Here is a 13,636-nt window from a genome sequence, read left to right on the forward strand (position 1 = left end):
TAGAAAGATAGGCATTGGGCACTGAATGGAGTGCTGAGATAAAAGGTGCTCACCGTTGCGGTATCACGCATAGTAATATTGGATACAATAAAACAATTTCAACATAATATATGTAATTTTTTTTTTTTTTTGATGTTTAAAGGATTGGAACAAAAAGGCCAGCCTCCATCTCCCACAAAGAGCAAAGCAGAACAGCCTGAGGATCTGCAAGATGATGCTGAAGGTAGGTGGTCTGACAGCTTTTCAGAGCTATTAATCAATTTTGCATTTTGGGGAGAAAGGTTTACTCTGAATTCTTTGGAAAGAACTGGAAAGCTTTCATTTAAGAATGTTGTTTGCACACACTTGAAAAGTTCCTTTTGGCCTAGATCATGAGATTGTAATTCTTCTGAAGTATATTTTGTCTCAAGATAGATTCAGAATTACAAATGCTATTTTTATGTGATGGGCTACTAATTATTGCTGATGTAAAATGAGAAGTTGTTGCTGTTTTATGTCTAACCTTTTCTGACTTTATGTAATTAATAATACAAAATGTAATGCATGTCATGCAGGGCTTGGGTCATAGTCCGGTTGGTTAAGTTGGTCATGTAAATCAGCTACCTGCTGCAAAACACGGAGCAATAAAATTCTTGCTTTCCTTTTCTACAAGAAATTTTTGCTGTAGCTCTTTCCACTCCAGTTACGGTGTTTATGGCTCTAGACCTTATGCAGTGTATTACATCTATCTGTGGGCAGAAGTCACAGGTGCTTAACATTATGCCTGTAGTGTTGTTCCTGTAAGAGTGCTTTCCTGCACTTGAGTCTTCACAGGGCAGCTTGTCCATGTGTACAGAGGTAAATGTGGTATAGGTTGTTCTAAAATCGGATCAAAGTATCTTTTCTAATCCGTATCTCATTGGGAGAGTTATTAAAAGATGTTAACATCAAAGGCTTATTTTCAGAGTGCAGAGTTTCACGTTGCTCTCGTATGTGTGGAAGAGCAAAATGCGCCAATGCTGGAGAATTCCCCTTACGTGAAATAGTTAAAAGGATGAACCTTAATCTTTAATCCATGACAGTTCCTTATCATGGATTCTCTTTGACCTAACGTTCCTCAAATGGCACGTCTCATTCTGCACCTCACCCAGTGGCTCCACGATCTTCATCGTTTTGACCTAGCGCTGTGCATTCAGCTCCTAAAATATGACTGGGGTATAGTGTGAGTCATAAAAAGCAGAGAAACGCTAACATCTATCACTTTAAGTAACTGCTAGTAACATCCTGTCACTAACATTGTGACTGGTTGTTAATGGCAAGTACTTAAAGTAAGAGCTGTCATCGCCTGGAAGGTGTGGGGGGACCCAAGAAATCTCATCCCGACTGGTCTTCTTTCCTTTCATGCTGTACTAAACCCAGCTGAAATTAAAATACCAATTTTATGTCTGGATTAGAGAATTCAGTGATGACAAACCACATGTCAGTTTGTATGCAGGCTAAATGGCGTGTGGGATTGCGTTGTCATTTTCCATATTCCTAAATAGGTGAAACAATAGTAGTTTTTACGATATATTTTTATTTAGAGTGTGGCTAAAAGCTTTCCTTGTATCAGTGTCAAAAAAGGGGGGGGGGAAGTGTTGCAAAACTGTAAGGTATTCCTTCCATTGGAAAAAGAATTGGTGATGTTCCACTGTTTCTGTGGCTTACTAGATACTGTCTCCTAGTTTACTATGCCTGTCAGTGCTTCCTGGTGACCTACAGTTCACTTTGTGGAGCACAAACAAATGCATTGGAAGGGTGAAGTAAATAGCATGGCAATAGAATGATTGCATTACCCTCGAGCTGTAAAATGCCTGAACTCCTTGAATTTGATGCCGTACGGTAGTTTTTGCTGATGCAGAATTGAGGCCTGTAACACATAATCGCTGCTGCAGAATTTAATCTAGCTGGTGACGGCGTCCTCTTCTCCTTAGGCAGGAATCAGACCTGTAATATTTAGGACTGAAAGTCTACATTGAGAATTGAGGGTGGTTGTGATGGGGAAAAAAAGGTAATTAAAGTGTTTGCTGAGGGGGGCTGGGGAAGAAACCTGGATCAGATTTCTGGCATTACCTGTGCCTCTGTTTTGAAGAGGAGTCAAGCCGTTAGGCTCCAGACACTGAATTCCTATAAAGTTGCCGAGTGGCTAGAGTCTAATGTAACACACCTGTGAGCCATTTCCATTTAAGTAAATGGGATTTGCACACATTTGTCTGAGAATAGGATTTAGTTTCTACTGTTCTAATTATTAGCTGTTGGTTTTGACTAATTAAAAGAACTTTTAATGGGGAGCCTTGAAGATTATGAAAGCTGTGAATATGTGACATGAACCAGAACTACATGTCTGAGTAATTTTATTTAGGTAGCAGTTTGTCTTCACTTCCAAAAAAAATGCCTTTTTCTTTTTTTCTTTTTTTTTTTTTTCTTTTTAAAAGAACTTCTGAGTAGCTAATGCATATAAACAGTCTCAAATAAAACACAATAAAGCCAGACTCTGCCTGAGGTCAACTTTGTTGAATTTTCCTCATGGTAAAACTGAAGGGCTTTGTGTTCAGCGTGTTTTAGCTTTGGGATTGTTCACATGCTTTAGGTACCCCAAATTTAAAAAAAACGAACAAACCCAAAAAAACAGCAAACAAAAAAAACCCCACAACCCCTAGCTTTTAGCAATAAAAGCAAGTCCAAAGATAGTTATGTTTAACATAAGATATTATTTTCCCCCGGTAACATGACCAGATATAAAATGTTTAACAAATATACACTGAGGCCCAGGAAGAACCAGATATTTTTCCCTCTGCTTAGTTGTCAGTGTCCTTTTAGACTGAAGATGGGAATATAGCTCGCTATTTTAACAGCCTCATGCATGCCCTTGTGGCAGTCTGTAAAAACTATTCCACTGAGTTCGGTAATATTTCTGCTGTAATATTTTTCTCCAGCGCACCAAGCTGGTTCATTGGCTAGAGGTAATGGAGCAATATCTTTTCAGCGCATGTAAAAATCCCACAGAAGATCACGGAAAGTGGGCTCCTTCATTATTACCCTCTCTGCAATCAAGGAAAGTTGAATAAGTGGCTGTATGTAAGGAGCTTGTTTTGCAGTAAGCTAAAATAAACACTTGACATGCTAATGAAAGCAATTTTATACTGAACCTCTAAAGTATTAATGGTGTCTGTTATTATGCTATTAGATATATTGTTCTCTGCCTTCAGACCGTTGATAGAGAAAAGCAAGCGTGAACTGCATAGCAGATTCTCCTGTCAATGGTTGTATTCAGTAGTTTTTCACTGTAGCGCAGGTTATTGTCTGGGGAAATGAATAGACTGGATACATGGAGAAACATTCTTTACTCCCAGGTTCCCTGCAGTATTTCAGGTTTGACACGTGCAAACATACAGTGTAATTTTCTCTCTTTTTCCTCCCCCCCCGGGTCCTGGGAGAGTAAAATCAGCCAGTGATAATTTTGCCTTTCCCCTTGGTCAGGTACACTCAGTGACTGAGTGATTGTAAAGTCTCAGGTGAGAAAAATATGTTTGGCTCTAAACAAAACTTAGCATGTCTGACTTCACTAGCTTCATAACACAATCCTAAAGTAATTACATAGACAAAATGGCAGTACTTGTCACAGCACAGCAGCCACGAGTTAGCACAAATGCCACAGGTCACCTGCTCTCATCCTACTGATTGTCACCAAGCAAAAGCAAACAATTTTTACAAAAGTCTAACAAAACAAAAATTTAAAATGTTCCTTGTTTTTCTTAGCTACCTCCCCAAATGTCCTCCTATATCTACTGAACGGCGAGGTGTGTGCAATAGATTTTCTTGATACTGGGAGAAGCAAAACTGTTTGCCCTTTCCTTCCTTACACGATTTCTCAGATATAAAACGGAGCCTGCCCAAGAGCTGCCCCATCCATTCCCACCATGGTCTGCAGGTGATCAATATTGTATCAAAGACGACTAATACATCTAATAACAGCAGCACAAATTGCCTGATCTTTCTCCTTCTCCAGGAGAAAGATAATCAATCCATGCAGCAAAAGCTGCTTCTGTGCCTCCTAAGGTCAGGATCCTCCTTGCCCTCCCTCGAGGGATGTGAAGACAGAACTGGAGTTCTGCAAGTTGTCTTGCTCCAGCTTTTCTCATAAGCTTCTCCCAAAATGAATGACCAGATTCTTCCTGATAGATTGAGAGGTCGTTGGTCTCACGCGATCACCTTAGCTGAGGCTCAGTGTATGTGTGAGGAGCTGGTCTGTTGGAATTGCTCGTCCGGGATGAACTTTGTCTGCTTTCTGTTCACTTGGTGGGAAGGAGAACAGTTTGATGGATAAGCCAAGCCAGGAAGGTCAAAATGAACACAAATCACCTTTAAGAGAGTTGGTAGAGCTGGTTCCTTTGCCTGATGGGGTCATCACACTGTCGACCCCTTGGCTTTCAGGGGCAACATCAAATGTCTGAAATGTTGCTCAGCAGCGTCAGGAGTCCGAGGCTCACCAGCAGGCTTCTGCCTCGCTCGGTGGACGCTCTGTGCATGAGAGATGTCAGTCTAGTGGTTGGAGTACACAGTAGAAATAGGGTGAAATGGGGTCGCATCTTATCTCGACAACTCATTGGTTCAGCCGATCGTGGCCATTAGGTAGGATGCTCACCGAGAGGGAGATGCCCTGGCTCCTCATTCCTTCTCCCCAAAAGTTTTTGTCCAATTCCAAAAAGTGCATAGTCTTGGGACTAGAAAATAAAACTCATTTTACAGTTTAGTCCTTTAATTGCGAGATAAACATAAGGCTTCCCCTTCCTGGTTCTCCTTTATATATCACAAATTTTGCAGCTTTGCTGCTCGCTCCCTGGCTTCGTAGAGAAGGATATAGTGTATGCACCCACAAAAGTCAACAGTGCTTGACTTGTGCTGCTTTCCTCTGAGGTGGGCTTAATCCTCCCTGGGGCTGGGTGGGTGCGTACAACAGCTGCTGTGTGTTACCATTACCCAGGGATGTTTGAAGTGTCTTTTCTAAGGGCCTTCTAATACTGTGCAGGCCTGATTGTCTCTTTCCTTAAGGTATGGATTAATATTAACTAGATTCGACTTCTGATTAGTTTTCAAATGTTCCTCGGTTTATAGCAAGCAATTCTTTTATCATTTGAGAAATTGTAGCTACATTTCTTCTTTGCATCCCACAGGGCAGTAATATTCTTCAGTAAATTTCTGCTCCACTCATAATCTACTAAAAATTAACATCTAGGCACATAATTATACTTCAAAACCACACACTCTCTTATTCAGCCTTAAAAGTGCTACTTCTTATTAAGATAGCTTAGAAGTTACTGTATTCTTCTTGCCACCAAACCAAATCCTTAAATACAATTTTAAATTAAGATAAAGTGCTACAGAAGAAATTCCCTGGGAAGTGTGTGTATCAAACATGTCTGTGAAATGTTTCACCTCAACGCAGATTGGTTATATTTGAAGTGATGCTATTAACCCCTATCCACTTTGGTTGATAGCTTATTTTTTCACTTCTGTTTTGAAGTCCACCATTTGTCTCGACTAATTACAGCTCTCAGAATATCAGGTGATCACCTTCCACTTAGCCAGGGGAAAAACAGGACGTTATCTGTATTTTTATTTGTATTTGCTCTCCGAGCAAACCCTTCTTAGAAGATTCTTTTCGTTGCTGAAGTGGCTTCTACTGTTTCATTAAATTGTGGTGCAGTGGCTACACAAGACAACTTTGAAAACGCAGCTCATTTTGATGACATGCAGTCCTGTTGTGTTGACCATTTACCCATTTGGGTTTCTTTTAGCAGCTGAATGTACACATGTGTAAACTGTACCAGGCAAACAGTTGCAGTTCCTGTTTTCACACTAAATGCTTCAGAGTAGATTTTCTTTCTCCGGAGATGAGCTAAGGTGCAAAATAGTAAGTTACTAAAGTGACTAATGCAATGTTGTCAGAGGAGAATTATACACAGTGACAAACCAGCGTACCTGCAGGGGACTCATCTGTCAAGAAAGGAATTCATTTCTCATTTCTAACCATGATGTGAATAACAGTAAACCATCACGATTGTTCAGGTCCAGTGCAGAAGACAGGGCTAGTCCCTTAATTCTGAAATATTGAAGCAAAATAGTGCATGTTTTGGTTCACGTTTTATGCTGTTTTCAACAAGCATGATCTCCTGTGTGGCTTCTCTGTCCATTTCTAAACTTTGTTACATTGCCACACCACATGATTTCGTGGCCTGTATGCAAAAAAATTGAAATAGGTCTCATGTTTTATTTTGACTGTGGCTTGGAAAAGAAGCTGTGCCACAGTCCTTAACGGCGTGCGGTTACCCAGTCTCTTAGGCACACCGGGAAAGTATGAACGAACGGTAAATTGACACAGTAACAATAAAATTTGTGATCATATCGTGCACCTTCACGTATGGGGTCCCTTTCTTTCTCTGTCTCTTAGATAGGACTGTGTGTAGGGCTAGGAGTCAGGGCTCCTCCGTTCTGCTCTGACCTCTGCCTCCGCCTGCTTTTCAACATGCATCAACTCACATGAGCGATTTCTGCCCACTTTTGTAGACCATGATAACAGCGATAATACTTGTGCAGCTCAGTGTGTGTATTGTTCGCATCAAATGCCAGTTGTATCTTTGTCCTCTGTACGGGTTGTGTATGACGTCTAGGGTACGATGTCCTTATTCTGGTTATGTTGGACAGCTCGAGCTTCCAGGAGATGTCTGCTTTCATTTGTTTTGAACAGTCACAGTTGCAGATTGTCAGAAATAGCGATGATCAGCATCTTTGGCAATGAAATTTTAGATGTCTCTTGCCAGGCACCTGTATTGCAAAATCTGAGTCACGCTGTATGTCAAACAGAAGAATTACACCCAGTGAAAAACCAGCCTAGCACAGCGTTCCCAGCAATGTTATGTATGAAGCGAGTTGGGACAAATCTGAGTGCTCGTGTCTTCTAAGCACCTAATTTGATGCTGTAGCAGTTGTCCCCTGGTTCTTCCACAGCCAGGAAAGGTATAATGAGGCCAAGTTACGTGTCTCGTGATCCATGGAGGAGTGAGGCCAGGGGGACACGCCTAGTGACTTCAGTGGGCTTTAGATTCGGCTCCTATATTTCTCAGGACGTTAAATAGGTGAAATACAATAGCGTTATTTTTAACCTCTGAGATAATCCTCACGAGCTACAATTTTCTCATTCTTTTCCCACACTCCTCGACAATTCTTGACAAAATGCTGCATGAAAATGAAAACCTGTTATTTATTACGCTGACAACTTCACTAGGCTGGGTGCATTGACAGCAGCGCGTTCAGGTCTGTGTCTGCAGTGAGGTAAATTGTTGAAGCAGCACAGAGGGAAGAAGTCTCATAACTCCATTAAACACTTACTGCAGATAACTCTTTACTAACCCTTCTTAAAATTTACCCCAAAGGGGTTATAGACAAGTAGTAATTAAAACTGACCTAAATCATAATTTAATTAAAAGAAATTAAAATGCAAACTGAAAACGTTCAGTAACCTCAGGCCACCACCCTAATGATTCATTTTAATGTGTTTGTAGTTCTACAATAATGGCCTTTGTGTGTATGTGCTTCTTGTTTTATGTCTGATATCATTTTGTCACTGGAATAGTCTGAAAATGGTTGCAGGCTGTATGATCTTGAGTGTATATATGGATATATAAGTCCTTTCTTCTTGCACTTTAGGAATTTCACTGGAGTCAGCGTATCTACTCATGTGTGCAGAATGTAGCAGCTGTAAGATCAAGGCCTATATTTTTAATTTTCTCATTAATTAGTTTCCCTGTTATCCTAGAAGGACCTTCATATCATTAGTATGATTACCGTGGCAATATTTTTGTGCTGTAAAAAAGATAATTCAAAACTGGCATCCTTTATCTGCCAGATCTTGGTTTGTATTTGCATTTGTCATAGAAGCGTGGCGCAGCTTGAAGAGAGATTCACAGGCCAGACCTCAGGAGAGGTCCCTGGTCGTTGGCCACCCGGAGAACCAGAGCATGCACCCAGACTTGCATGGCAAGAGCCATCCGGGGATGTAACAGGGTCAAACCTGGTGCTCGGGGATGTGAAACGTACACCAATATGTGAGAGTGGCAAACAAGATGTGAGCCTGAGGTGTTGACCCTCTGTCTGTTTTATTTCTACTCCACAAAGGAGGAGGTGGTTTGAAGGAACCTTACTCTGACTGTTGACACACTATGGATGATATAAGTACAGCTTTCTCAGTAAGGAAATCAATTTTATTAATAACATCTATGTTGGAGGGGTAGAAGTAGACTGGTTTGTACTGGGTTATGCAGAATTCCTTCCTTTAACTAAAAATACATTATCTGCAGTTCTGTTTTCTTCTGGAAAACGTCTTTTTTGTACCGGTTTTTAAGACACTGACTTTAGCCTCAGCTCTAAGTACGTCGCTGACTGCTTGTGAAGAAAGGGACTGCTGAAGAGGAGTAGGTGTATGAGCAAACCTGGCACTTATTCAGCTCTGAAATGGGAAGAGCCAAGAGGCCAGCAGGCTATTAATATTTTTGACTTGCCATGTTTGTCGCAAGAACAGTGAAAGATGTAAAAAGCCACATGCCTCCAGGGTCTCGCAGAGAAAATGGGAAGAATAGTAAAATCTGCTCTGGTGCTGCTGCCGAGAGTTTGTCCTCTGGACTTTCACAGGGATCTTGTCCCAGCCCTCTCCCATCTGACTGCCGGCTTATTATTTATCATATCATCTGCTTCGTTTTGGGGCTGCTACTGCAGCTGGCATATCGCTGCGCATGCTAAATACCTCTCCTTAACATAAAGTGGGCAGGCACTCGCAGAGTATCCGGTTTTCTAGTTGAGTTAGAAGTGCTGCTTGCTCTGCCAGCTTGCTGAGTGTGCTGATTGATCACTGTTTAGCTTGTTTTCTACCAAATATAAATGTGGGTATATATCATTTGGGTGGGGGAATTTTCTTGCTGATCTCAAAGAAAAAGGCCAAGAGGAGAGAGCAAGCGCCTGTCAGGCAGTAGTCAGCTTGGCAAGGGAAAGGAAAATATATGGCCAGAAGTAGGTATTTTAGTGTCCGATGTGCTTATTTTGTTTCTACAGTGTTACTGTAATTCTCAAACTCCTGTTTTTCCAACTGACTGCCATGCCGGGGAAAAGAAACAGATGTTCCCTTTTGTCTTTTGATGTGGCTCAAAATCATTTGCATTTGCTGGCCTAAAATGACATGACACGTCATTCACTGCTTCTTCTATCTCCTTTGGAGTGAGTGACAGATTGCTGTTCAATTACTAGTATGATAGAAAAGCAGATATTGTGAGGACAGCTTTCACCTAAAGGAAGTGCAATTGCCGTTGCTGCAGTAGTGGAAAGAGAAGGATGGCAGATACTGTAGAAGCCATCCAGTGGAAAAGACATTTTTATTATTAATAATGTCATGGGGAAGACTCAAGGGAAAGCGCTGGGTCTGGCTGTGCTGCCTGGAGAAAAGGAGAGCCAGGGGTGAATAAAAATATGGTGGAAAAACTGGCTTGCTACTCTTGTAAAATATATTTTCAGCTCTTTGCCTTGAGCATGTGCTGCTTAAAGCCTTTCCATTTGCTCTGCACCCAGTTCCAATGGAGAGCAATAATTAGAGAAAGACTTTTCATCAGTAGAAGACACTCAGTGACAGGCTCATTAGAAGGGTTTTTATAAAAAGGGAAAAAAACTGTTTGTCAGACACTTTGGGATTAGTCACTTCTCCACCCTATAGTTTGCTTTCTTATCGGTGTATTCGTACTCCGCTTCCTCCCTTTCTCCTAAGATGAAGAGATTCTCCAGGCCTAGCAGAGCTTAACCCTTCCTTCTGCAAGTCATTTACTTGAGGATCACTTGTCCACTCAATTTTTTAGCGTTTCCTTTTCTCTAAATCTGTCGAAGTCACTTCACATGCACAACATGTACTTTCAATATGCTGATCGAGATTAATTTTCATGTCACGATCCAGTCAGTCTGTTGGACTGGGTCACAGTACAAGAGGTGAAGCTTCTGCTTAGTCTTTTACATCTTTCTTTCTAGAGGAACAAAATGAAGTGTTAGATGGAAAACATGTTGATAATCCAATATGTAGTGCTGTAATTATCGTTCTATTATGCCAGTTTTAAACAGTGAATCTCCAGTGAAATAATAGACTTAGGGTTAACAAAACGTACTGATGAATATATGCTTTATCTGATAATCTGATGAACCAGATGATCATTTAAACTTTCTTTTGTACTTTTAAGTTTGCTTTGAGTAAGTAAGCTCTAAGTAAGCTCTTTAACAAGAGACTTAGTCCCTTGGCGATAAACATGAATGAATCCTTGAAATACCTGGTTTTAGCCAAATAACTCATGGTTGTAGTCATACTCGTTATAATGGATGTAGAAACAAGTATTATCCGGAAATGTAGTTTTACATTGTGAATGCAGTAAGGTAATTGCTGAAATGATTTTCAGTGATATAGCGGTAGTTACCATTTATGCCTGACCTGCTTTTTCTGAATGTAAAGTCTTTCCGTGCAAAGCGAAACATGTTGCACTTGGCCATAATTAAATCCTTTAGGCTTTGGCACTGCTTGTTTCGCAGTGATGCAATATTCTCTTTGGATCTGACCTAATGGTAAAGATTTTTCAAGTGTTGCCACACAGGATTGTCTTGAACGTACTGTTCCTTTCCACAGCTCCTGAGCTAGGTGACTTTATCCCTTTGAAGCACCCTGGTGATACAAATGGGTTTTTTCCTTATTTATTAATTGCTTGCTGCAAAGCTTGCGAAGTCGCAAGCCCGTGTTTTACAAGAAAAGGGGAGGGGGAGAGAAAAGTTTATCTTCTAGTACAGCTAACTTTCTATTTTGTGTGCAGTCCTCCTATTGTGTGTGGACAGGCAGAACGCTGATTTTGAAAAGAATACTTTTTGATTTCAAGCGAAGCAAGGAAAAACCCAGCTGGTTTTATCAAGCCATTTTGGTCATCCATGTAATGCAATTTTTTACAGGTTAGAGCTCACTAATGTGCTAAGAAATCGCTATAGCTAGTCATCCGCTAAGGCTGGTTAAAATCCATACAAAGAGTTACCAAGCAGGCAGGAGGCCCGAGTCCCCGCTGACGGTCATCAGCCGCTGCCTGCCCACCTCTCCCCTCTCAGGTGGGCTGTCAAACTCCTGCTCCATCCCCTCTGCTCCTGAGAGCAGCTGTGTGCAGGGTCAGCATGGAAATACTTCTCCGCTAGTCCCATCTGCTGGATGCCAGGATGTATTGCCTGCTGGAAAGAGGGAGAGCGTCATACCTCAGCCTTTAAATATTAGCTGAATGCAGCGTGCCACCAGATGTACGTTTGCTTCTGAAAAACACGTGCTTTCTCTGTTTTTCTTCCATCCACCTAATTGCATTTGGGCTACTGCTGTTCTCTTCAACAGACTCTAGTGTTAAGTAAAAGCAAGGTGGTGGCGCAAGGAACTTTAACCATGTTGCTTTAGAGAAGCTGTAATCAGAAAAACCCAGGAGCCAGAAAAGATCACAGCAAAAAATATGTGTATCATTATCAAGCCATTTACAGGCCTGGGAATGAATTTCCTTTCTCCCAGTATATATGCTCAGCAGTCAGTTTTTCAAATGCCTCATTAAGGCTGGTACTCAGCTGTTCTCGTCATCTATCTCGCCATCCTGGAAAAGAGGGAGTGTAGCCATCGCATCTGATCCAGCATGCTGCACTGCAGCCTATAAGATTATTATGAAGCTAAAAGAGCCTTCTCCATCATTGAAAATACAGACTTCCTGATATATTTCTAATCAGGCCAAGCAAAGGTTAAGAGAGCTTGATCTCGTGTCCATAGACGTTCCCCAGGGTATTACTTTTCTCGGTGGTAATTCACTGTTTGGTACCTGCCTTCCGAAAGGGGGCTGGAGGGAAGAAAATGGATAATGAATGCGAATGCAAAGTAGTGGAGAAAACTGGGAATGAATGTGAATGTAAAAAGGGGAAAAATGCATTCAATCCTAGCAATCTTACTTTGGTTTATTTTGCTCTCTTCTTTGCAGTCGTTTGTGATGCATTTTTATACTTTATGCTAAGTGGCATTGTGCATTTTGCTTTAAAATAAAATTTGGGCGATTCTTCCCCTCCTGTTCTTACCTTCCATGAGCATTGAAGTAGCTTCTGCAAGTCGGAAACACAGCCACTTCAAGGATCTTGTGGAAATGTTACTGGCGGAAAATAATCCTAGGAAAAAATACATAGACTAAGATCAAGCGACAATTTCATCTATTGCAGACAGTGTTTAGGGAAACATACCTTTATTTGGCCTACAGATATTTCCAGTGTGCTTACTGAGATAAAATCTTTAATCTACCCCCCTTCCTCAGCTTGAGATGTGAAAATGTGACTGTTTTAAATGTAACTGGTTATGTTCGCAGTTTTTTTCAGTTTACTTTTATATCTCTCCCCCTTTATCACGGTACCTTGCTGTAAATTAGCAGTTTGTGCTGAATTGGTTACAATTAATATTGCTGCTGCTGTTACCAATAAAAAGATATATCATAAATAATTTTTATGTGTTTTCATCGATAGGTGGTAGCGGCACAGAGGAGAAGCAAAACACCGAAGAAACCGAGGCCCAGAGCCGAGAAGCAGGTTTGTACCGAGTTCCTTAAAGGACTTTCTTAGGTTTTATCCACATTGGTGAACAATAACCTTAGTCAATGCTATTGACAGGGAATGTTTGTACATGTTTGTTTGCTCAGGTCTTGAGCAGTTCTCCCATTAGAGACCGCACCTCCATTCATTATGAATGAATGTATTGCAATGCAGGAATGCAGATGCCCCTCTTCAGCTTACCAGCTCTACATTCTCCCTTTAAGGTGGACTACCTCTAGCTAGTCCTCTAACTAGAAAGAAATAATTTTCCCTCTGTCTACAACAGAGTAGCCTTCTGCATGGAATAGAGATAGGGGAAAAGGAAATTTGGAGGAGAAGGAAGCAGGCTTCTTTTGATGAAAACTCTACTTCTGAAGATTTTAAAGGGTATTTTCAAGTTTTAATAAATTGTCTACACAAGTCTCAGGGGTTATGAAGACTTAAATCCATACACAAAGATATTCCATATACGGCGAATGAATGTCAGAGTTCACAAGCAGTGGCTTTTGCAGATGGCATGCTTATAAATTATAGTGAGTTCAATATTTTAAAATACGATGTCGCTGTGTTCACAATAGATTTTCTATTATTTTTTCTGTTTATGGTTGTATTTTTTATCCTACCCAACTCTGTTCAATTCAAAAGACAACTAGAATTAATAAGTTATCAAAAGAGCTGAAGAGACACTCACAATGTCTGTAAATCCACTTATTTCTTAAGGATTTCTTTTAGCGTAGTATTACATGTAAAACAACGCTTTTCTTGTTTGGTTGGTTTTTTTTCTCATTGTAGTGCAGGTTGTTGCCTACAGATACTTAATCCAGAGAGTGTGAAACAGTTTTCTTCAGAACTTTTTTTTTTTTTTTTTAATCAGAATTGAAGATTGAGCTGAAAAAGGCCAGCCAGTAAATGCAGCAAAAAAATTTAGAAGGCCTAGATTCTTGACTTACCTGGTTTGCTT

The 13,636-nt window shown here is 40.7% G+C and overlaps 1 protein-coding gene across 1 annotated transcript in view; it reads left to right on the forward strand.

Moving 5' to 3' along the window:
• Positions 1-13,636, forward strand: part of MACROD2 (mono-ADP ribosylhydrolase 2) — an 890,030-nt gene that overhangs the window by 825,139 nt on the left and 51,255 nt on the right. Inside the window, exons 11-12 of the mRNA XM_082306167.1 lie at positions 143-223; positions 12,610-12,672. Coding sequence (XP_082162293.1) covers positions 143-223; positions 12,610-12,672 — 144 coding nt within the window. The remainder of the gene's footprint in view (positions 1-142; positions 224-12,609; positions 12,673-13,636) is intronic.

This window comes from Platalea leucorodia, assembly GCF_965183815.1.
Source record: "Platalea leucorodia genome assembly, chromosome: 3".
In the NCBI taxonomy this organism is placed as follows: domain Eukaryota; kingdom Metazoa; phylum Chordata; class Aves; order Pelecaniformes; family Threskiornithidae; genus Platalea; species Platalea leucorodia.